At 36.0% G+C, this 27,118-nt stretch overlaps 1 protein-coding gene across 2 annotated transcripts in view; it reads right to left on the bottom strand.

Annotated features, from left to right (window-relative positions):
* Window positions 1-27,118, bottom strand: part of lrp4 (low density lipoprotein receptor-related protein 4) — a 132,776-nt gene that overhangs the window by 70,291 nt on the left and 35,367 nt on the right. For both annotated transcript variants that reach the window (XM_067423339.1, XM_067423418.1), the window contains exon 2: window positions 1,463-1,609. In XM_067423339.1, the coding sequence (XP_067279440.1) occupies window positions 1,463-1,609 (147 nt within the window). The remainder of the gene's footprint in view (window positions 1-1,462; window positions 1,610-27,118) is intronic.

Genomic DNA, 27,118 nt, shown 5'->3' with positions numbered 1-27,118 from the left:
TTCAGTGTGGATGAAAAACTTTTCCAATGTTTTTTTTTTTATGCTTCCGGATTAATGTAGACACTTTATAATAATGTCAAATGGAGTCACAATGTTTTAATAATCTTTTGTTGTGCTTTAAAGAACGCTTATTGTGATGTGTTGACCAACATACTAAAATCACATTTTATTCTAATTTTAACTGTTGTTTTATTTTATATTCAAAACTGCATTTAAATATAATAACTAAATTGCAATTACATTACATGACATACGTTTTAAATAAAAATTACATTGAAGTATACTTTAGTTTATCATAAATGCTCGTCAGTACATTTGGCAGTACACTTTAACCATATTTCAAAGACCACCACAGTAATAATGACATTAAAATATGTACTTAAGCCCTACTTTAATGTAAAAAAAAGCAGTCTGATGTTCAGCTAATTCCTTTTAATATAAATTTGAACTACAATAAATGGTAACACTTTAAACAATAAATGGGGAATACATTCACTATTAATTAAGACTTTTGCCTCAATAAACTCCTAATTTACTGCTTATTAATAGTATGGTAGTTTTTGAATCATTTAAGTTTAGGTATTGGGTAAGATTAAGGGATGTAGAATAAGGTCATGCAGAATAAGCCATTAATATGTGCTTTATAAGTACTAATAAACAGCCAATATCCCAGTAATATGCATGCTGATAAGCAACTAGTTACTAGTTAATAACTGAACCTTAAAATAAAGTGTTGCCCAATAAATCTATGTATGACTTTCATGTCAAGTGTTCAAAAACCTTACATCCAGTTCCACTAAGTATATTCTTTTAAAGTATATTATTTCAGTAATAAATAGGCCTACTCTTTATAAAAAGTAAATTCCACATCTTTTTCACAAGGGTTGTATAGGGCTAGACAAAGCTACGCAACAACTGCATTATGCAAAATTGTTGACTTCAGTCTCAGACTACGATTTCATTCATGCTAAAGTATTTACATGACATTTTAAAAAGACAAATGATGGTTTTAGTCTGACTGAAATTGACTTTTAAAGTGCATGTAAATGCACTGCTATGTACAATCAATTTAAATTATATTCAATTTGTACAATTCAATTGTACAATCAGTTACAATTGATTGCAGATAAACTGTCACTCAATCCTTGTGCTCCATTTGTTCTCTGTTCAAAAGGATTACGTCACTGTTTTAAGGACTGAGAAACTACTACAAGCTGAAATTTTGAACCAATTCAGAACATTTTGGCCAATTAATGGTGTGGTCAATACTGCAACAACTGAAAAAAAAAAGATTCCAGAAAGCATATACATGTACGCTACCTTTCAAAATAACTTTTGTAGTCAAAGCAGAGGACTAAATAACCATTTTACCTCTGAGCGAATTGTCTTTGCATAAATAAATAAGCATGTGCACATGTGTATTTGTTTTGTGTATGGTATTAGTGCATGGTTAAAGACTCACTGCAGCTGTCTTCATCACTGTGATCTCCGCAGTCATTGTCCCCGTCACACTGCCACTGTGCCGGGATGCATGTGCACTCACCAAATGCACTGACCGCACATGTGAAGTGATTTCTCCCACAGGAGCATTCGGCAGCACTTAAAACACCTGCAGAATACACAAACACATGAAGTCCGTTACTAAAGGGAATTGAATCAGTTCATTAGTCAGAAACTGTGAAAATGGTGTGCAGGTTCAATGTGGTCTATTCGATAGATTCAGATTCTGTATTTACATATTGAATTCATTTTTGGTCAAGATTTTGTATTGACACCCTAATGAATCTTGACATTTTCATCTCTGAATATGGCCATGATGTGTCTTCATATGTTTTTTGTTTTTTTATGAAATGAAATGCTACTCCATCAATTAGGGTTAGAAGAACTGTTGCCAAACATATAACATGCTAGAATTATAATCACTGAAATAATGATCCAATCACTGACTCTTAAGCATTCGCCAATTTAAATCCAAATAGCGATTTATAGACTGTGGTGTCACTATATGTGTGGACACGCCCCCTACTGCTGATTGGCTACAAGTGTGTTGTGGAGCTCGGATCGATCCACTTAATGCCTCATGCTTCCCACTTCTGTCTCTCCAAGTAAAGCTTTTATAAAATCAAGCGGCAACCTCCCGCGATCTCTCTTGAAGCCAATAAAAGAAGTAATGTAAACTGCAATTCCTCAACTGGCCACTAGGAACAGGCTCCAGAAGGGAGCAGAATCTCATTGAGCCCCATGTTAAAATTCTCAACTTTAAAGCAGAAAAAAACATGTTTACAGCCTGGTACAAATTGTGGTTTTGGCTTATAAGGCTAATTTTGATCTTCATGACAGCTGTGAGGGGGGTGAATTTTTTTATAACTCATTCGTTTACGTTATATAAAGCCTTAAAGTTCTGCATAATTAAGGGCGTGCTTACAAGTGGATAGCCATTTATCTGCCGTCTATAGTCATTGCGTCCCCTTAGCTCCGCGCACATCCCGCCTTTTTGCCCATTTTCTTTTATGCGGGAGTGACACGCGATGACTCGCTCACAAGATGGCAACGCCCAGCTCGCCCATACTTTAAGCTTCAGAACGGCTTATCGGAATCCTATGGGTGACGTACTCATGGGTGACGGGACACTACGTCCATATTTTTTACAGTCTTTGAATAAAATACACCAGCAGTAACTATGAAATAAAAATGGACCAATCTTAATATTACATGCATCATTATGGCATTTCTTAAAACTTTTGAGTTGAGTTAATTTTGTTCAACTTAAAATATGAGCTTTTTGGAGTCCCAGTGTTGAAAGTCTTAAAGTCTGTCCATAAAGATAAATTAAAACATGCTGTGATAACTGCACTTGAATTCATCCATCTGCAACAAAATCATAATCACCATTATCTTCAAAAATGTTCTTCTTTTCCATTAAATTCAAAACCCCTGTCCTCTCGGTCTCCCATTTCCTAGCCGTCAGTCTGGGATCCAAATTCAAATAATTTTTATATCACCACTGGCTTATGTTCCCAAAAATCACATGAGGAAATTTGTTAAACAAAATAAAGGTGACCCTTATAATTTCACAGGCAAGATAATTAATACAGTGAATACAAATTCATCCAACTTATTCTTCTAACTAAAATTAATATTTCACTACTATCAACAATATGCTTCAACGCTTGCAATTTCTTCACCACAATTCAAGGAAGTGTCTTTAAATAACTATTCAAGTATGTGGTTCATCATGTATGGTTCATGAAAATGTACTCCGACTATTTGCATCTATTTGTTCCTTTCTGCTTTATCTCACTGTATTAGAATCTGCTTGCTTTGGACTGGATTATAAGAGAACTGACCAAATAAAAAAAAGTGTAGAGAATCAAGTAGTGAACTTGGCATGTAGAAGCACATGGTTGTGTGTTCCTTTTTGGCAAGCTTGAGTAATTACAGCCCTTCTCTTGTGGGAGATCAAGTTATATATGCCATGTTTAGTCACTAAATGGAGCAAGACATTCATCATGTATGCTTTAAAGACTTGCCATTTCTGTTCAAAGTCAAAAACTCCTTAATATCTTTGAAAGAGTAAACAACATCACTGATAAAATATAAATATATTTCATATACATAATACTAAAGCATATTTGGGCACTTGCTATATTTTAAAGATAACAAGCAGATTTTTACAAAAACATTTATTAAAGGTGCAGTAAGTGATTTCTGAGAAAAATGTTTGACATTTGGAATCAACCCAAACAAACACACTCTTCCCTTCACTGCTCCACCCACACAGTGCACAAACACTCAATGCAAGAGTGGATGTCTCTTTATCATAGCTAAAGCTGAATCCGAAGGGGAAAAAAAGCTTTAACCTCTTAACCTACGCCTCTATTTTTTTTTTTCAATTTTATGAAAACGACATACCCAAATTAAAAGATCCGCAGCTCTTAAACCCTATGGTCTAAATTCATAAATCTGGTCTCATTTTAAACAAGACACTTGAAATATTGTTACATAAAAGTCATAACTCAAAATAGTATAGGAATAGAGTAAAACAAGGGGAAATATGCATGTAAGTGACCTTAGGGAAAAAAATAAGGTCCTTAGGAAAAAAATGAGATTTTAATGCAAATGGCCTGAAAATAACCTAAATATAAAGCTGAATGTTTGATTTTTGTTTTATTCAAATTTGAGGATGATTCTCTCAAAAGTGTAGCTTCTGTAAGCTTTTTTGTATATAAAAAAAGCCTAAGTCCTTTCAAAAAGGCCATTTATATCAGAATATTTGTAATTGTAAAGATTAGTTTTTTATACAAATAAATCTGCAATAAACTTCTTATTATAATGCATTTACAGTCCCTCAAAAACTAAAGCAACTATTTACAGAATCTGCAAGTGTAAAAAACTAATTTAGTTGATAAAAAAGTCTGTCAATGAGTCTGCGCATGTGCGTTATGTGCGCTAAAAATAGCAGCTCACGCTGGATACTATTGGATGCTATGGAGACGGTAAGCACGAGGTGTATTCATCAATACTTACGGCATATCTCACAAACACTGCGCAAAATAATGTATTTTGATTCGTTACCATGTCCGTCAATCAAATCTATGCTGGCTAGGCATCGGCGCGTTTGACTGACATTTTTAACAGCCAGTAACATGCACTCTTCCTATCATGCGTCATCAGAGAGCCTGTGTTGAAGGAGAGATACCTAAAAGGGTTAAATATGACAGGAACAGTCCAAAGTACAGATGAGATTGTAAGAATAATGATTATAATCGATATTTCATTAAAAATTTACATGATTGATTACTCTAACTCAAAACGCTCTTGCAAACAACAGAGTGTTTTTTTTTTTTTCCTTATTTTTTCGTTCTAAAGCTCTTGCCTGATCATAACCCTTCTTCTTCAAGTGATATTCTGATTATGTAATGTCTCTCAGCCATCTCTCTTTCTACAGTCCTTTAAATCTCCCTCGTGTTCACCTTCATGAGTAAATATGCCCCTACTGCTGATTGGCTACAAGTGTGTTGTGCCGCTCGGTCCTATCCACTTTCAACAGCATCACATAAAGCCCTTGAATCACCTTTAAGAAATCACCTTAAAGCACAAAATAAGATAACATATATAGTGGTCAGACCTGATATTTGCGACTCAGCTGAGGAGGTAAACCATTTCTTTCTGTAAGTGAACATTATTTATGCATGTATTTATGTTTGTACAGTATGTATGCACGTATGTACATATAAATTGTATAAACAAACTTTGTCATATTTTAAAGATAGCTAAAGTAGACTTTAAGAGCAACATTTCTTGCAAATAAATCTTGTAAATAAATAAATTTATAAAATAAAACACTTAAAAGGCCCACTGAAGGTGCCTTGAAACACACAGCGGACACACTTTATATTAGGTGGCCTTAACTACTATGTACTAACATTTAAATAAATAATTTGATACAAAGCACTTATTGCGTACATACGTTTTTACATTGTACTTACATTTTTAAAATCAGCTCCATGTAATTTCATCTGTAATTCATTTCTGTAGTTAATTTTTAATTACACTGTTGACACGTTCCTTACACCTAACCCTACCCTTAAACTCACCCACAACCACAACTGTCCCTCAATTTACACGTATCCCACCTTAATATCAGCAAAAGTGTTGTGCAATACAATATGAACACCGTTCACAGTTATTTTTTGATGTAAGTACATAGTAGTTAAGACCACCTAATATAAAGTGGGACCCACACAGCATCATTCAATGTGTTGACGTAATTTCCACTGAGACAGGAAGACAGGGTGGGACATATAAAACAGCCCCTCCCCTTTTTTTAAATAGCCAATAGCAATTTGTTTATATAACAGCTCGGGCAGATAAAATACAGCATGCTGTGATGCTGTGATAAATACCAGACTTCCAGCCCAATGAAAAGGGTATTTACACTGTCTGAATCGTTCCATATTCCCTATAATAGTGCATTATGATCCATTCGCCATTTAAAAAAAATGAATAATGATAATTGTGTGAACAAGTGACGGATTTCAGCCTCAGCTTCACAGTCCAGTTTAAATGTAGGGAAGCTTTAGATTCGAGAGAACATTTGATTGGACATAAATCTGATGAGAAGAGGAAATACAGCTTAAAATTAAAATCATTAAAATCTTTTTTCATTATTGGCGGAAGTGAGAGAGACTAAGTTTGTCCAAATATGTCCACATATGTTTGGGGATACTGCTTTTATCCTTTAAAAGGTTTACATTTATTATTATGATAACAAAATTACAATTAAAAAACGTAGGCAAAATTGAATGTAACTGTCTTAACTGTCGAAATATGTTTTGGGGACACTGTTTTTCAGACCCATTGCAATTAATTTTGAATAATTGATACACATTATACATGTTTTTTTTAATCCATTAATTATGCTACCTTTATATTTATTTTTCACCATAAGTCTATTTTCTCTTTGCTTATATCTCAGCAAGCAACAATGGGAAGAAATTGTCCAAATCCACTGAACTTGAGATATATTTTCACATTTCAGTAATATTTATGTTTTTGATTCAACTAAGACTAGTTGTTAAAGTTTAATGTTTATGTCAAAGCATATATATGGAATATACGGAAGCAACAGGTTGAGTAAGAGGACTCACTGGATTCTTTGTCAATTGAAGATCATTCCAGCTATATGCTTGAGCATCAAAGCAGAATGTTGCATTGCAGATTAGGAATAAACTGACTGGCAAGATGTAATTTACTGATGGAGATTTTGGATTTCTCTAAATTATGTTATATTACGTTATGTTTACCATCCAGTAGCACCATCATAGAACAAGGACTGGTGAAGTTAGCATGCAAATGTAAAAATTAGGGTGAAAGAGAGGTGCACCCACATAGGCATTTCCCAAAAAATTTAATTTATTAATTTCCTTATTTTTACTAAAAGCAGATAAATATAGAAAGCTGAGCAGACCAATCAAGTGAGATCACTTATACAATAAAAGAGCAGCAGATTAGTCTGTACTCAAATGATCAAAAACATCATCTTTTCATTTTCCAGCTTTCCATCTCAATTCCACCCTTCCATTTACTGAAAACCCCTCACATCTGGAATCTCTTCTCTTCCCCCCGTGGCATTGGTTGCTCTCAGTTACAGACACTGGCAACAAAAAATGCCAATACCTCACTGTGTGTGCATGTGCAACTGCCGTTCTCTCTAATTTCTATACTGTGAAATTACCCCTCAACCACAAAGATATATCAACATGTCATTCCAGAAAGCTGTCAGACTTCTAAGCTTAACCCCTCAAATGCGAAACGAAGACACAGCTGTGGATGTATGAACGGGCCACCCTTTCAGCAAGAAAAGAAAGAATTTATATTTAAAAAGTTCTTCAGCACTGATGAAAGATTTGCCTTCAAAAGCTCAGCTGTATAATACAAGCCAGTTAATCTATTCATTGTGTTATAAATGGAAAAAATTGAATATTTTCAATATTTCACTCATTTCAAAAAGAGCGAAAGTAAATTGTAAAGGTGTCTTTTAAAATGGAGTTTTGTTGAAACCAAGTTGTTGAAACCAGGGTTATTAAGAGTGATTGACTAAAACTAACTGTAATTTTTTTGTGAAGAATCAACAACAAGTGGGACACAATCATGAAGTGGAATTAAATTTATTGGACATTTCAAACTTTTTTAACAAATCAAAAACTGAAAAATTGGGAGTGCAAAATTATTCGGCCCCTTTACTTTCAGTGCAGCAAACTCTCTCCAGAAGTTCAGTGAGGATCTCTGAATGATCCAATGTTGACCTAAATGACTAATGATGATAAATAGAATCTACCTGTGTGTAATCAAATCTCCGTATAAATGCACCTGCACTGTGATCGTCTCAGAGGTCTGTTTAAAGCGCAGAGAGCATCATGAAGAACAAGGAACACAACAGGCAGGTCCGAGATACTGTTGTGGAGAAGTTTAAAGCCGGATTTGGATACAAAAAGATTTCCCAAGCTTTAAACATCCCAAGGAGCACTGTGTAAGCGATAATATTGAAATGGATGGAGTATCAGACCACTGCAAATCTACCTAGACCTGGCCGTCCCTCTAAACTTTCAACTTATACAAGGAGAAGACTGCTCAGAGATGCAGCCAAAAGGCCCATGATCCCTCTGGATGAACTGCAGAGATCTACAGCTGAGGTGAGAGACTCTGTCCATAGGACAACAATCAGTCGTATACTGCACAAATCTGGCCTTTATGGAAGAGTGGCAAGAAGAAAGCCATTTCTTAAAGATATCCATAAAAAGTGTTGTTTAAAGTTTGCCACCTGGGAGACACACCAAACATGTGGAAGAAGGTGCTCTGGTCAAAAGAAACCAAAATTGAACTTTTTGGCAACAATGCAAAACGTTATGTTTGGCATAAAAGCAGCACAGCTCATCACCCTGAACACACCATCCCCACTGTCAAACATGGTGGTGGAAGCATCATGGTTTGGGCCTGCTTTTCTTCAGCAGGGACAGGGAAGATGGTTAAAATTGATGGGAAGATGGATGAAGCCAAATACAGAAAACCTGATGGAGTCTGCAAAAGACCCGAGATTGGGACAGAGATTTGTCTTCCAACAAGACAATGATCCAAAACAAAGCAAAATCTACAATGGAATGGTTCAAAAATAAACATATCCAGGTGTTAGAATGGCCAAGTCAAAGTCCAGACCTGAATCCAATCGAGAATCTATGGAAAGAGCTGAAAACTGCTGTTCACAAACACTCTCCATCCAACCTCACTGAGCTCGAGCTGTTCTGCAAGGAGGAATGGGCAAAATTTTCAGTCTCTCGATGTGCAAAACTGATAGAGACAAACCCCAAGCGACTTACAGCTGTAATCGCAGCAAAAGGTGGCTCTACAAAGTATTAACTTAAGGGGGCCAAATAATTTTGCAGGCCCAATTTTTCAGTTTTTGATTTGTTAAAAAAGTTTGAAATATCCAATAAATTTTGTCCCACTTCATGATTGTGTCCCACTTGTTGTTGATTCTTCACAAAAAAATTACACTTTTATATCTTTATGTTTGAAGCCTGAAATGTGGCAAAAGGTCGCAAAGTTTAAGGGGGCCGAATACTTTCGCAAGGTATAATATATATATATATATATATATATATATATATATATATATATATATATATATATATATATATATATATATATATATATATATATATATATATATATATATATATATATATATATATATATATATATATATATATATATATATATATATATATATATATATATACTAACACTAGTTGAAACCTGTAGTCTACAATTGACCTGTGGTTAAGCATAAAACATCAACAATGTGATAAATTTCATTTGATTAGTCATGAGGAGTATGGTAACACTTTTTTTAAACCCCATAGAGAAAATAGAAAGATACATTTGTCTGAGATTTAAAATGAGGCTATCCTGTTGCAGATACCAAGTGCAGAGTTTTAGTTTTGAACGATGAGGTACAGTAAAGGGGAAATATATGATGTATTTAGAGGGTTAAAAAAAGAAAGGGAAAAGGACTGGACAAGAAAAATAGTGCTTGTCGCTGAGAGTCGGTTCTTTTCCATCAGTCAGCCATTTTTAATGAACTTGGCTGTTCTAGCCTGCATTTGAGGCAGAGCTGAGAGTCAGTGGGCTGAAGGAATGGGAAAGGGGGAAGTTTAACAGTGGCATGAACGTGAAAGGAGAGAAAAGAAGTTCAAAATGCAGCATTAGTAGCCTTGACTCAGTTTGAATCGGAAATGTGCAAGTCCAAACAGAGTAGGGTAAGAGGGAAAGATGCCCTTTTCAGGAACAATATGCATTTATTTTTAAATTGTAACACATTTAGATACAAGTTTAGCATGTGCAGGATGATTATGCAATCAGCTAATGTTTTATTAAGGGAAATTAACTTTAGTTGTCATTGCGTAAAAAATGAACTGAAGATACCTCAAAGGCTCTATAAAGGATGACAATTCAACTCAAATGATTTCGGTGCAAGACAGTACAGACAACATGCCATTTTTTTTATATTAAAATATAAATTTGACATAATGAAACAAAATCTGTGAACGCTGAAAACCCAATTGGTGCAGGATTTACTTTGAAATTAGAGTAGTGTACTAGTCTAGAAATCTAGACGCACCCTAGTGGCAGCAAATCTAATCTTCTAATCTGCCATGTGTAATGTCTAGCAACTCTCAATACTTTCTGAGCTGTAAAAAACAAACTCTGGTCAGGCCAATCACATCGTGTATAGAGACAGTGGGCGGGGCTTAACAGAATGACGGTAGAGTTGCGCTTATGTGCTGCTAGTAAACAAAGAAACTGGAGAACAGCGGTCTTTCAAATCAGCTTTGACCGCGACTCTGGAGGAGTTAAGCTTTTCTCTGAGAAAAGAACAAAGAACGGCACTGAAGTCATTCTTAAGAAGGGAAGCTGTGTTAAGAGTTTAGCCGACCGGATACGGTGAATGTTTAATCTATCAACAAGCTCTGTTTCACCTTCGTTGCTCTGGTTGGTTGTAGCGCTATCCTATCGCGTGCAGAGGGAGTTTGAAAGACAACCGTTTATCCCGCCCCTCGGATTGAGCCCCGTAAATGGTGAGTTTCCAGACCAAACATCTTGGTGTGGGTCTTGCTGGTCAGGCTAGTAGTGTACCCCTTTAGAGTAGTTTTCAACATACAGGGTACACCATTGGTTTCAGTTGTTTGCGTTGTGCACCAGATCAAGACATTTATTTCTTTGCATTTGTAAAAATAGAAATTATTTTATATTTTTTTATATAAATATATACTACTAATATTTTGGAGCACTTAACCAAAAACAGTATAAAATTATTGCAAACAATTTGTACGATCCCTTTATATAAATATATGTTCCATGAAATGTCATTCAAAAGATACACCCAAAACAAAATTATTCATGAGAGACACAAGAGCCAATGCCATTTCACAAATCTAAGCTGGCGTAACCTCTTCATTTCTGTAATTGTAATTATATCTTAAATATCGTAAATATCTTTCCCCGAACTTTGAGTACCTTGAGGGCATGGTGCCGAAGACATACCGAGGTCCATAATGATACGCCAATGCATTCATAAGAGATTGCATTTTACGACAAGATTAAAAATGGCCATTATAAGAAAATCTTTCATCTTGGCATGATACACAGAATCTAAAGAGACCTGTTTTGGCCAAACCACTCAAAAGTTCTGAATCTCCTGAGCACTAGTTGGCATTCGGTTTTAATGAAAATTGGACTAACAACAATTTATTTATACAAGTACTGCATATTTTGGGTGAATACATGGGTAAACCGTTCATAATAAGATCAATACCTTGCATTTAGAAAATGGATGGGGTGAACTGTTATTTTATTATTCTGACTTTAACACTAGGAATGCAGACTGGGCTAAGGAGTAGTTACCAAAACATGTTCTTGCTTAATGCAGTAACGGTATTGAATCTTTCAATTAAAAGCTTCCCAGAAAGTTCAGCATGGCATTTTACATGCTTTTTGTAAAAAGATATGTTTACAAATGATTAAAAAAAATTTTGTGTGTGATTTCCTTTTGTTTCTCTGACCCCAATTCCAAACATGTTTGTGCAGAATAAAGAATCCGCTTTTGTGTTCAGACGCAACAAAGAACCACAGAATTGTTGGCAGTTGCAGGGGGAGACAAGATTTCATTCCAATTCTTCCCAAGATTTCTTGGTGTAGTACCTAACCCATTTTAGGAATGGTCTCTTTTACAAAACAGAACATTTGTCAGTTTTGGCTGCACTGAAACAATATGCATTATGAAAATTCTGTAACAAATGGAATTGGACTAAAATTCACAGCAGTTAATACACAGCAGTTACTTAGTCTCAATTTGGAAGAGGAGTTTGTATTATCTTGGATAATTTTACAGTCAGCTGAGATAATTTGCAACAGTGTAAAACCACTAAGAGCAAGGGTAAGATTTTTGAACATTTGAGTTAATCTGTCATGCAAAATCAGTAGTGACATTATTAAGGAAGCATAGGGTAAGCTGGGCCATAATATACTTAAGTTGTCCTCTAGGGAAGAATAAAGGAGACAGGATTAAAAGGAGACCTAATGGGACTAATTATATATCACGGTCTCTATTAACTGAAAAAATATATAACTATGACGTTAAATAAAAACAATTTATTAATTCATTATGAAATTTCAAACTTAACTTTGTTTTCCTAATCTCCCATAGTAGTACTAAAAAATACTATGGTTAACTTAACATCCCAATAGATTTTACAATAGTTATGTTTAACTAATACATTTTAGTCAAATACTCTTAATTTTGATGTTTGTGTACAAACCCGATTCCCAAAAAGTTGGGACACTTTTTCAAAAAAGAAATGCAATAATTTACAAATCTCAAAAAATTATATTTTATTTACAATAGAATATAGATAATGTATAAAATGTTGAAAGAAAGACATTTTTATATGTCATGCCAAATATTCATGAGAGCGACACATTCAAAAAAGTTTGGACAGGTACCAATAAGAGGCCGGAAAAGTTAAATGTACATATAAGGAACAGCTGGAGGACCAATTTCCAACTTATTAGGTCCACTGGCAACATGATTGGGTATAAAAAGTCCCTCCTTTAGCAGTGTCTCTCAGAAGTCAAGATGGGCAGAGGATCACCAATTCCCCAATGCTGCTGCGAAAAATAGTGGAGCAATATCAGAAAGGAGTTTCTCAGAGACAAATTGCAAAGAGTTTGAAGTTATCATCATCTACAGTACATAATATCATCCACAGATTCAGAGAATCTGAAACAATCTCTGTGCGTAAGGGTCAAGCCAGAAAACCATACTGGATGCCTGTGATCGTCGGGCCCTTAGACGGCACTGCATCACATACAGGAATGCTACTGTAATGGAAATCACAACATGAGCTCAGGAATACTTCCAGAAAACATTGTCGGTGAACACAGTCCACCGTGCCATTCGTCGTTGCCGGCTAAAACTCTATAGGTCAAAAAAGAAGCCATATCTAAACATGATCCAGAAGCGCAGGCGTTTTTTCTGGGCCAAGGCTCATTTAAAATGGACTGTGGCAAAGTGGAAAACTGTTCTGTGGTCAGACGAATCAAAATTTGAAGATCTTTTTGGAAAACTGGGACGCCATCCAGACTAAAGAGGACAAGGACAACCCAAGTTGTTATCAGCACTCAGTTCAGAAGCCTGCATCTCTGATGGTATGGGGTTGCATGAGTGTGTGTGGTATGGGCAGCTTACACATCTGGATAGGCACCATCAATGCTGAAAGGTATATCTAAGTTCTAGAACAACATATGCTCCCATCCAGACGTCGTCTCTTTTAGGAGAGATCTTGCATTTTCCAACATGACAATGTCAGACCACATACTGCATCAATTACAACATCATGGCTGTGTAGAAGAAGGATCCAGGTACTGAAATGACCAGACTGCAGTCCAGATCTTTCATCCATAGAAAAGATTTGGCGCATCATAAAGAGGAAGATGTGACAAAGACCTAAGACAGTTGAGCAACTAGAAGCATGTATTTGATAAGAATGGGACAACATTCCTATTCCTAAACTTGAGCGACTGGTCTCCTCAGTCCCCAGAAGTTTGCAGACTGTTATAAAGAGAAGAGGTGATGCCACACAGTGGTAAACATGGCCTTGTCCCAACTTTTTTGAGATGTGTTGATGCCATGAAACTGTAAAATCAACTTATTTTTCCCTTAAAATTATACATTTTCTCAGTTTAAACATTTGATGTCATCTATGTTGTATTCTGCATAAAATATTGAAACTTCGTCATCATTGCATTCTGTTTTTATTCACAATTTGTACAGTCTCCCAACTTTTTTGGAATCAGGTTTGTATGTTTTGATGAAATCTCATTTTGAAGATTCTGAAGTCACTGTTATGTCCGTTCAGGACAAATTCATTTATGTTCATTTGGTAATGCCTTGTTGCGTGTTTAGGATGCAGCTGTTTTGGTCAGAAATAGTTCATTTTATATATTTTTTATACACAACAGTCACTGTTTCAGATAACTTGCATTTATCTCTTCCTCTTTTGTCTCCTCATCTGCACTTTCTTTGTCGTCATCGCTTGCCACATTCCGCTGATATTCTTACTAAGAAATACTTGTTGAACTCCATTCCAGTTACACAAACACTGCTATGCTCTGCATTGTCTGAGCTACCAGCACTAAAAAACACCCGTGTAAAAGTAAGCCCACCCAGAGAGCCTTTCACAGGACGCATGCATCAGCAAACTCTCCCTTCACACAGACAGAAACCTCTCTGGATCAAGCTGATCTAAGCAGATGTAATGACTAAACAATTCCAGCACTAAAATGATTTGTCTTGAGGCTTAAGTAGCTTGTCTGGATAACCTACAATCTTCAACAGCCAAACTTGACTATCGGCATGAGGCCTACTCCACTTTGCAGCTTATTCTGGCCAGCCCAATTATTCAAAGCAACTTGGGGTTTGATTTAAACAAGCAGTTTAGGAGTATGTTTATCTGAAAATAGTCTCAATAAAATACCAACGTCAAAAAACGGCCACCTTTCTAATTTTAAGAAACATTTACAAATGAAAGATTTTTGAGACAAGAGCCAGGACATTTTTTTATATATCTCTGATTGTGTTCGTCTTAAAGAAGATTGTCATATACACCTAAGATGGCTTAAGGGTGAGTAAATCATGGTCTCATTTAATTTTTGGTCGAACTACCCCGTTAAGCACTCAAAGCTAATTGCTTTCACCAGACCACTTAGCGTTTTCAGCTGGCTACAAACGCTTTGGTGAACACGATGCGTTATTGCTTTTCTATAGCGTTAAGCCTCAAAATGTCAACTATTAATACATTGGTTTGAAAAGTAAAAAATATATGGTATTATAATGTTATAGTATAACAAATGGAACCATGGAAACCATGAAAAAAACATTAAGATAACCTTTTTATATTCATTGTATTAGTTCATTGTAAAGCATTATCGATTGTGAAGGGTCCTTTCATTATGGTTGTTGTAGTGTTGTCAAATCTTTCATTATTTTAACACATGCGTATGAGTTTGTGTACATTTACTGTGTGTATTACTTTGCACTGCCACAATGTTTGGTTTAAAATCCTGCTGCTAAGGACTATAAATGCCATTGTGCATAAAGTCATGGCTTTTCAGCTGATCACTTGCATACAGTGCCAGATGTTTCGGTTGTCATCATCCATCAGCAGGAAGGAATTCACCTTGAAAAGTGTAAGACGATAGCTAAACTCACAAAGGTCGTCACAGAGTTAAAGGCGCACACGTACAAAAGTAAGTGGAGATTAATGAGATTCAGTTTTTTGAGTCTTTTTTGATGTTATGTCAGATGAAAGGGAAAAAAGGATTTAGCAGTTGCTTTTTTATCTACACACAATGTCTTCCACACAAAGATATAACGCATACATTTCTCAGAAAAATCATGGATAGTTCTCAGACATCTAGCATGCCTGTTTCTAATCCCTCATCTGACAGCACTCACTAACATCCTGTCTGTAAGGAAGAAGCAGCACTGTTTTCTTCAAGGGTCACTTGTTTCCCTGTGGACATGCCTCATCTCACAAAGACACTTTTGTTCCATTTGAACTACGGCTCATCTCTCTGCTCTGATAGGTTAGAACTGTGATTTCACGAAAATACATCCTTTCTTTTGGCTATTTGTATCTAAAGATCTCTTACATTTACATCTCTTACGTCATTCCTGGTTCAGAACAGGTAGGGTAATAAGAAAGGTAACAGCTGTAAGTAATGTAACATACAGCATCATGAAAGTGATGAAAGAAAAGGTTGTTTTAAAGCCATAGTTAATGCCATGTGTGATGTAATACAACTGCTTGTAACTTTTGAGTAAAGCAGTAAATGTTGATACAGATCTCCACAAAGCAAGAACAATACATATAGCTGCCAAAAAAAATGAAATAAATTAAAAATACTATTGATAAATATTTAACTTGTAAATCAACATGGGCTCTGGCACTGTATTGATGTTATTCCCAGGGCACTGGTGCCAATGACAAAATTGGGCCCAATGTATTTTGTTAATATATTGGAAATATCCATTTATTTTTCACAGGTGTTTTACTTGTATTTTAAATCACGCATTGTAATGTGTTGTGTGTTATGCTTGTTTCACACACACTCCGTCTGCAGTGTGTATGTGGTGCGTGTTGCGGTACGTATGCGATGCAGGAGTCCCACGTGCTGTTGTGCTTACATGTCGTGTTTGCAGTGCGTAACTGATCCGCGGCTGTATACCACACACAGCATTTATTATTTTTTTTATTTCCAATCTAAAAGTTGTTAGGCTGCTGAACATGGCTTATCATCATTGCAATTTCACTTGTATACACTCTTTCATCGATGACACATTTAAAAGCATTAATATAAACAATGTTTTATTCACTTCCTTTATTCCAATTACTTTATATTTATTTAGCCTTTAAATTATACATTAGGTTGCTCAAGCAGCCTAAAACATTTCAACATAAGTTAGTATGCAAGTCAATGTTAAAAAGAACAAACATTACAATAGACAAAAATCTATTGTATATAATTATCTAAAAGAACTTTGTTTTTCCACCTCCAAGAAACGAGGAAGGATGAGTGCCTCCTTATTTAGCTAAATGCCTGGTCTGGTGTCATTTTCCTTGCTTTACCCGAGGCAAAAAGCCATGTGATGACTTTGAAACAGTACAATTATAAATTATATTCAAATTATATGCATCTTTTGTGAACTTTTGTGTTACTAGTTTTTCGCGTCAATACATGTTTATTTTAATGCGAACAATGCTCTGTCACTTTAATTGAGCGCATCCAGCACAGCAAAAAATAGAGGCAGAAACGATCACCGCACTGCTGTATACACACCGCTCCTGCAACACACTGACGGACCGCATCCGCGTGCAGTGTGAAAGCTTTAATCCAGTAACATGAGTATGAAAAAAATACGCACTGCAAACGGAATATGTGTGAAACAGGCGTTAGTGTTAAAGGAAGCTTAACCGATAATGTTTGGTAACGGCATATTTTCTTCTTACAGTATATAATAAAGTGTTAAATGAAAATTCTGTCATCACTCACTCACCCTCATGTACTTCCAAACCCATATTTTCGTTAATCTTCAGAACAAAAAATGAAGATATTTTAATGAAATCTGAGAGATTTCTGTCTCTTCATTCAAAGTCTATTCACCCAAAGACACAAGATATGAATTGAACAGTTAAATCATAGTCTTCTGAAGAGACACAATCACTTGATGATTAGATTTAAATATAGATTTAAAAGTTTAACAACATATAAACATTGATCAGAAAGCATAGAGCACTCAAATATGGTAAATAGAAGCTCAAGCATGCTTGTTCGAAACAAGAACACACCTCAATGATTCTTGTTGAAGCAAAGTTTCAAAGATGTGCAAAAATATTATAGGGTTTAGAACGACAAGAGTGGCTGATGACAGAATTGTATTTTGGGGGGGGTGAACCGCGCCTTTAATTAAATGGAAATGTGACCAAACAGAACACTAATAGAGGGTTTAGTACAAGTCCTGCATAAACATCATATTTCACAATGGACAATAGAAAATATAAATAGAATGTCTGTCTTTCCTATTTTCCTAAGCATAATCATCGAGATTTAGTTAAAAATCGACCACTGAGAAGGCTTTCCCATGCCAGCCCAGCAGGATATCAGAGCATGCTGTGTGAAAGCTTCTGTCTTCATCAAAAGACAGAGATGAACAATGCTGCCTGCTATGGCTGCGCTCTGAACAATTCATGTTGCTCGGCCTTGCTCAATGCATCCACCATGTTCAGCATCAGCATTTCCTCCAGCACTGAATCTGTCTTGTGAAAGACAAACAAATTCAAAGAAATAGAAGACAGGGAATGAAGTTTCACACATATCTGTGAGTTCTCAGGACCCTGACTGACCTCATTTCATATAAATCTTTGACATTTTCTGTGCATCATTCCCAGCGATGCCATGCCCATAAAATCCAAGTGTAGACAAAAATGAAAACCTTGATACTATTATGAATAATACTTTTCATAAGCCACGCTCAAGCGTCTCTATATAAGACATTGTGTGTGTTTGTTTGTGTGTGCGCGCATTTGCTTTCCTATTATCATGGGATGCCCATCCCAGAGTAACTAGGTAGTATGTCAGCTTCAGGTTTGGATCCAGTCTTTTATGAACACTTCAAATGACCCAACAACTGTGAATAGATGAGTCCAACTCCTGTGAGGACTTCAGAAGAAACCAACTCTGAATCAACATGCACCCTATGCTAAATGTTCTATATCCTACTCATGTTGTTAAAGAGATAGCTCACCCAAAAATGAACATTAGCCCATGATTTACCCTCATCCTATGGGTATGACATTCTTCTTTCATACTAATACAGTCAGTTATTTTAAAGGGGTCATGAACTGGTTTTTACATTGAAAAACATCATTATGAGTAAGTATAAAGTTGTGCCCTGGTTTTGAGGCTCTCTCAAGAAATGCTCATTGTTAATGGGTGTGCCGCACTGAAAACTTGGACGTAAACGCACGTGGCTAGGATTGGATAAGATTTGCATATTTAATTAGCTTCAGCTCCCCTGTGGTCAGTGGGGAAAGAGCAACTGGAATTAATCAACCAGATGCCCACAGGAATCGCAAAATGTCTTTATTAAACAAACACGATTCATCTCCCGCGATTGATTGGAAAACATTTTTTATTAACATTACTTGGCCCACGCGATCAATGAATATAACACACATACACTTCAAATATCAAGTCAAGAGAGTGAACAACGCACATCAAGAAAGTAATGTTATTTCACTGTTCAAGATATCCCATTGGCAGAACGGGCTTACATTTGGTAGGCCGTCTGGAAAACACACAACACCAGAATGCTGGCCTTTGTGAGCCCCGGACCATACATGCCCATTTCTGATCCCGAATCGAATGAACCACAACTGGATTCTCCAGCCTTTGACAGCGTGCTACGGTATGTAAGGTATGTTAGACATGTTCACAAAATCAATGATATCTGTAACAATGCAATACTATCACATATAAAAAAATGAAATAATGTTTTTACTGCGTGTTGCATCATTCATTCATGTAATCGCATCCTTTTTGTAAATCCAGTCTCGTTTACAAACAAATCAGTGGTTAAATAAGGAACAAATGCGTAATATCTTCCCCACATGAGCTGGATATTTATTATAAATAAAGTTCATCCATGTATTCATAATATTAGAATTCGAATGAAGCTTACGTGGTATGTTTATTGCTTAGATGCAGTTTAGCTCTGTAGGCCTATGTCATGTTAGTGGCACGAGACGGTGGGCAGGGCTACAGAATCCGGCGTTATTCTTTTTCTCTAGGGGTGGTGCTTCACCTCACAATGATGTAAAGTTGAGGCATATTCTGAAATCGATCATTTGCTGGGTCTGGTGTCAATAAAAGCTTTTCTTTGACTAACAAGGACATTTTCAGCTCTGAAACTTACAGGATATTCTTATATCACCATGACCTTCTATATATCAAAAGCTCAAGGGAAAGTTGATTTCTCAATTCAGAACCCCTTTAAAAATATGTCCTGGCTCTTCCTAGCTTTATAATGGCAGTGAATGGCTGTTTCTGTTTAAAAAAAAAAACACTGTAAAAAATTATTTAGAAAAAAAGTTACCGGGTTGCCTTAAAATTTTGAGTTCATTGAAATTAAAATTTTGAGTTAATACAATGAACATTTTTTGAGATTCGACAACTTTTATTAAAATATTATTAAAAGATTTTGTAAGCATATTGGGTAATTACGTGTGTGTTATTTCTGATGACGCAGTGAAACATGCCAAATAATGTTATTTTCATGATTTATCACATTTTTTATGTGGTTCAGATACAAAAATATTTTGAGTTTCTATTTATTAAACTAATTTCCTTCATTGTATCAACTCAAATTTTTAATTTCAATAAACTCAAAATTTTAAGGCAACCAGGTTACTTACTTTTTTAAGTTAAACCAACAAAAACCACCACAAATTTTTTACAGTGAACACGATTGCGAAATTGAAAGTAAAAGTAAACGGGAGCGCTCATTCAAACGCGACTTCAATAAGTTACTGCTGTTTGAATGCCTCCCTGAGGCATGCAAATATCTCCAATATGAAAGCTATCTAGTTGTAACTATTTCTTAAATCTGTATCATGCTTGAAGCATTTTCGAACAATCAACTTTACATGAGATGTGCCTCGGTCGGCACAGCGCGGAGGAATACAATGTTTAGAGGAGAATGTGCAGCTGTCCGTCACCGCACCGGTGTGGATACTGTCATTCAGAAACACAGACTCTACTGTTTGAAAGTATGGCCAACATAATAATGCCATCTGAACAAGTAGCTAACATCCACTTTTGTTCTGACCAACTAAGGGGGAAAAAGCATTGCAATAAATCCCGATGATTAAATCTGACGATCGTTTATCATATCACGTCAAACCATGCAAATTATACTTTTTCAAAATGTTGATGTTAACATCAGCAATTCGTGACTATATTTAATGTCCATTAGAGCTACCTGGAAGTAGTTCAGTTTCCATTTCTGTGCAATATGGAGTAATATTAAAGGTGAATTGCTTCCTCTCCGAGCTAGCACAAAATAGTTGTGCTTTTTATCCTTGTTTTTGCAGCGGCCCAGTTAAAGTCTCTTTCTTTCTGTAGCCTCTCCGAAGTCCGAAGACTTTTGCAGTTTACAACGGATGAATTGGAATGGAGCAATATAACCTGCTAACTGGGACTCCTTCTTTATGTGTACAGATGTGACGCAATGGCACAAAGATATGCTTGAATTTTTCCGCGGAAATCCACCAGTACCACTGGAATTAAAAACATTATTACAAGCTTACTGTTGTAAATCATAAGCAGAAAGTTTTGAACACTGGCTGGTTAAGTACTTGCTCAAACATGTATTTTGAATAATTTTTAACCCCAAAAAGTTCCAGACAGCAGCTTTAAAAAAAAATGTGGTCCCTATTTGCACTTTGAATATTGAGTACTTTGATTATGATTATTGTTTGCAATAACAACATCCATTGGTCAAAGTCTTGAGGACACATCTGTTTTGTGGCCTTAATTCAGTGACATTTTTTGTTTTTTCAAAAACCATGCATAAATGTTATTCTCTCAAAAATACAAGGACGTACATACATGTTGCTAACATATTATAGTAGCCCAGTTTGTGCTGAATACAGTGTAATGGCACTTTTGCCATTAATGTGTTTATAAGCAACTGAAAAACACGAATGTCAGAGCATCTCAAAACTTCTAAAGGGCCCCAAAACAGTGCAGACTTGAAAGAGTTAATAGCTATGATCAATGTGTGGGAAGGATTTCAGTTGGGAGGTCAAAAGAAGCTCAAGTGCAGTTCTAAGATCTGAAGAGACAATCATACAGTGAAGAGAGCCAGTCAGTTGAGGTTTTGGTAAAACCTTTACAGTGCTTGTTGTCTTTTACTGCATATGATAATTCATACCCAGAAAGTAGAAATGAAACGACATTCATTACAAGATTCATTACAAGTTATAACATTTCAAATCCAGGATTTCTTAAAAATAATGTAAAAATCTTGCCTCGCTCTCATGATCTAATTTTAGTCAGTGATAGTGTCGGATCATGGCTGTGGATGGGACAAGATTTCACAGTGGATCACTGCATTTGTGTGAGTATGTGTGTTTTAAAGAGCCAAACTGGTCTAATATGTCCCTTTGTCCATCATAGCCAGAGATACCTGATTGAAGTGCATAAATCCTGACTATGACACGTACATATGCATTAATGTGTAGAGTTCAACAGTGATCACCCATATTAATTTAGCTGTGGCCTTAGGATTCGTTCTTTAAGTTTTCACCATTTATTTTCTCTGCTGGCCCTAATGGATAGATGCAACTTTATGGACTTCAAAACAGAAACACCATTCACTGCCATTATAAAGCTTAGAAGAGCTAGGACATTTTTTAATACAACTCAGACTGCATTGGTCTGAAAGAAGAATGTCATATACAGCTAGGATGACTTGAGGGTGAGTAAATCATGAGCAAGTTTACATTTTTGGGTGAACTATCCCTTTAACAACATTTATCCATTACTTTAATGAGCTCTTTGTTTTTTCCTTAAATTAATACATGGTTTAAATGAATACATTGTTAGCCAACTGTATGATATGTGTATATTTCTGAAATCCATTACTTGCACAGTCACCTCGGAGCAGATCAAGCTCAATTGTAATGTAGACATGCAGTTTCATCATTCATTGTGTATATATTTAAATATATAGTAGCTTAAGTAGCTTAAGTTCACTACACATATCTAAGTAGTGAACTTAATCTACTTAAATGATCATTAAAATGTGGCAAAAAAATTTCAGCATTTAACAGAACAAATACTTTTTTCTCCGGAAAAAGCATAAGAAAAAAATCTTAGAACTTGGTCATCTAAATTAATCAAGTTAGCGGACCTGATAATATTGAAACAAAAAAACAGTGGTGACATTGGCCCTCATTTATCAATCTTGCGTAGAAACTGGTGTATATGTTGGTGTAAGATTATGCTTACACTGCTCTCACCGCCTGATTTATAAAGCTGTGCGCACCTCTGCAATCCAGGTGTACGCAATACTTGCCCTTCATAAATGCCGCGGCTGAAAACGATCGTCATTAGAATAACACGCCCCTATATATTCAAGTCTCCGCCTCCCCCACGCCCTCATTTCACGGCATGGACAAACAGAAGACGGCAAAGAAACGAAACTTCTCCGACGTGGATATCGGGCGCGCTAAATCATCTCACTAGTCCACTAGTCAGGGCACTGACTAGGACAGAAGTCAATGGGCTGACTCCCTGATCAGTGCTCTGACTACTGAACTGGTGAGATGATTGAGACGCGCCCATCAAGACCATCACCAGGGAAGTGGAAAAAAACCCGAAATTGTTTTATTTGGGGGTTTAAAGAGTGGGATTAAAGGCACCTACAATAACAAAATATGGACCCAAATTACGAGTACTCTTAATAGTGTGGAGGTTGAGAAGCGCACTCCAGCAGTTTAAAGCTGTTTGGATGATAAATTACCATCACAATGCATTATTTTACAGCACATGTTTTGAAACAATTAGCATTTAATTTCGTATCACGGCACATGTATTGGGGTGTAGGCCTACGATAGTGATGATGATGTGATGTGGAGTACCATTCATTCACATAATTACACGACAATTTGTAAGATTCTTCTTCTTATTATTATGATTATTGTTATTTAGAAGAAGGATGTCGTTTTTATTGATTTTAATATTATTTAAAAGAAGAAGGTCATTTTTATTATTTTGTCAGTCTGAATTATTTTAGTCCCAGTCCGTGCGCAGCTGCCGGGCCAGGCGGGCCTGAAACGTCAGATAAAGCGCACAGGCTCGCGACTGGAGAAATACATATGCCTACAAATCAAACGCTTTTGGTAAAGTCGCACAAATTAAACATTGACGTTCATGTTGCACAAAAATAAACACTGAATGTTGTTGTTGTGGTTTTTAACAGTGGGTCATATAGCATATCTTGTCAGTGCGTTTTGTGGTGTTAGGAATTGTTTTTCTGCGCATTTTCCCACTAACTCAAACGTGCGTACACCACCTCCTGAGCTGGCGTAAGATTTGAGCGCACCGTACGCCAACGTCCATATTGATAAATCTCAAAGTCACCGTGGGTTTGGGTGTACGCAAGGTGTACGCTGGAAATTTGGTGGACGCACTTTTGATAAATGAGGGCCATTATGTTGTAAATATGTATGGAGTATAAAATAAATGTATACAGGGTCAGAAGGGAGCCAGGGTCATTATCAGTGCTCGAATTTGTGTACATGATACACTGATTTGTGAGCTATGAAGTTGATAAAGACACGCCAGTAAACATATGTGGCATTACTACAGGTTTTTGAACAGTGTGTAGGTGAAAAGGTTGAACAAATAAAGAAATGGAAAGGTGTGAAGAAAGCTGCTTACCGACTGAGCTGCATGTACACAAGGGACAAGAGCAAGCCACTAACATAGTGCAAATAAAAGCAAAGGCCACTTTCGTGTTTTAAGCAGCTTTCTCGCAGTGTGTATGCAAATGTGCTTACTCTGTGGAGTTCCCACATTTCAAATGCATTTTAAGCATTTTAAACATAATTTGTAGCATAAAGCTCAGTCTCCCGCTAGGCCAGGCCTAATAGTATTGCCATTGTCCTCAGTTAATGGGACACTATATCTTTTCTTTCCACCTAAAGCGTCTTTCTCATTTTCTTTCAGTGCACAACAGAAGGGGGCCATGTGGCCAAATAAAATGTTTTTGGTAGTCAGTGAATTTGGAGTTAAAGTTCCTTTCGATGGAGTCCTTGGGAGTCATTATACAGGACTTTCATTAATTTACATTACATTTACATTTATTCATCTAGCAGCTTACAAATGAGGAACAAGCGATTCATCTTAAGGGGGCAATAAGTAGTGACAGCAATACAAAGTTTCAAACATTGTCCAGAATAGTACAAGCTAGCAGGCCTGGCGTCAAGGGTGGGCTGTAATGATCTCAAGCCAACTGGGACCTCCCACTCCGGAACATGATTTTATATTTCATTCATTAGTTCTAAAACAGTTTACAATCTAGTCACTCTGAAAGTTACTCAAAATTGTCTTTAGCTGTGTATATTTAAAGGTGTCAATTTAATACATATTACATGCATCACAAACTCTATCTTCAGACATTAATATTATTATTATTGAGAAATTATCATGGAACTTCAGCTTAAAGCAATAACAATACTAGTCCTCTCATAAAAAAATAAAAATAAAACAATAAAAAATAAAAATAATTGCTTACACTTGCTTAAAGGGATGGTTCGTCCAAAAATGAAAATTGTATAATTATTTACTCACCCTCAAGTTGTTTTCACCCTCTTTCTTCTGCTGAACACAAAGGAAGATTTTTGGATGAATGTTTGTAACAAAGCAGATCTTGGCAGCCACTGACTACCATAGTATATTTTCCCCACTATGGTAGTCAGTGGCTGCCAAGATTTGCTTGGTTACAAACATTCATCCAAAAATCTTCCAAAAGAAAAAGAAATGTATACGGGTTTGGAATAACTCGAGTGACTAAATCATGACAGAATGTTAATTTTGGGTGAACTATCCCTTTAAGCACAAGCAAGCATGACTAGTGGAAATAAATATTTTCACTTAGTCACCATGAAATCAAGCTTGACAATTTTCTTTATATTTTTTTCTTATTTAAAAATATTGCAGTATTTATTATAAATGCCTTATCTATGCACTTTTAAAAAAATTATAATAATGTGCCTCGTAATCTTTAAACAATCAAACTTTCCCTCCCTCTTGCAGCCACATCTCTTCTCTGATGACGTGTTGTTTACTGATGCGAGGGTGGGAGAATCGGTCACCCACAAGAGATTGATCAATAGCAAACCACAACTAGCTAACCAACTCCCCATGGACAAAATCAAGTCTCGCCCTACATTTTTGTTTAAAAAGCCGTTTCACACAGATATACATCACAATAGAGAAGAAAAGACTAACACAACTTCCTTCTCATGCCGACTTTAATATTTGTTTTTTCACCAAAACATTGTATATCAGCAGTAGATTTGAAAAAGATGGCATGGACCAAATTTATGGTGCTTTTAATGCTCGCCATTGAATGGGAAAAGGTGACAGGAATATTTATCAGAATTCCTCCTTTTAATTTTCCTTAAAGTAACTTTAAGATCATAATCTTTTACATCAATTCTGAGTGAACGAAAAGTTTTTTTTTACTGCCTTGTTTGTGTAAAATCAGTTATTTTGTCTTATTGCATTTATGTAAACATATGTTTTGTGAAAGAACCTATCCAGGCCAATACTAAATAAAAAACAAAATGCAATATGTGTATCTAAAACATTATTACACACTCGCATTTGGCCAGCCATTTATATGCTAAAGTCCCATTCTGGGTTCATGTGATACACAACATTTTTGGGGGAAAAAGTACAGACCAGTATCATTTTAAATAATTACTATGGCTAGCTAGATAAACTGCTTAGACTAGTCTTAAAAGTTAGTAAATTGGTGATAACTTTAGGTCAATTACATAAAAAAAAGTTAAGGGCCAGGGTCTAGATCGTATAATTTGAATTGGAAAAGTAAAACCCTTGGTTAACAGCTAGTTGGTTAAACTAGTTCAGTCTTTGACACTGTTAAGACTGTGCTAAGTTTATGCAACTGGCCCCAGATTGATGCTTTTTTTTTTTTTGCAGAGCAAGAGAGAGCGAGAGAGAGAATGAACAAGACAGTTACTAGCAAGAGGTGGACAGTCAGACTGTGTTTTAAATAGCCCAAATTATCAGCTGTTCATATGGTGATCGCATTTGCTCAGAAAAGTATCGCTCATAAGAATTCCTACAAGGACAGACATGCTTTTAATAGAGTGCGTGTGGCCAACACTACACAAATAAAACACAGGACCTCCAAAGCAATCTGAAGATCACAAATAAAATGGACCAGTTATATGATGGACAGATGGATTTTTATAGACTACAAAAACAGAACAACATAATACTGCCATAATAAAGCTTGGATTAGCCAGGACTTGTTTAATATAACTCCGATTTTATTTGTCTGAAAGAGGAATTTCATATACACCTAAGATGACATGGGCTATTTTTCATTTTTGGGTGAACTATCCCTTTAAGAACGCTGCATAGTCAGCATTTCTATCTCATTTTAAAGGAACGCAAATGTAATCTGTTAGGCAAGAACTTGATATTCTATCAAAACATAGGTCATCATTAGTCATCAAATCCACTGTAAACATGCCCGCAAGCGCCATATCAACTTTTTCCATCAACATTTTCACCCAATCTTTTACATTCTCAGCTCGTTCTCTGCAAAAGTGCCCCTATACTCCTCTTACGTCCATAAAATCAGATTCAATGTTCTTTACCCACACTGCAGGACTGC

Source organism: Pseudorasbora parva, chromosome 1 (assembly GCF_024679245.1).
Source record: "Pseudorasbora parva isolate DD20220531a chromosome 1, ASM2467924v1, whole genome shotgun sequence".
In the NCBI taxonomy this organism is placed as follows: domain Eukaryota; kingdom Metazoa; phylum Chordata; class Actinopteri; order Cypriniformes; family Gobionidae; genus Pseudorasbora; species Pseudorasbora parva.
This window is presented reverse-complemented; position numbering and strand designations above follow the sequence as displayed.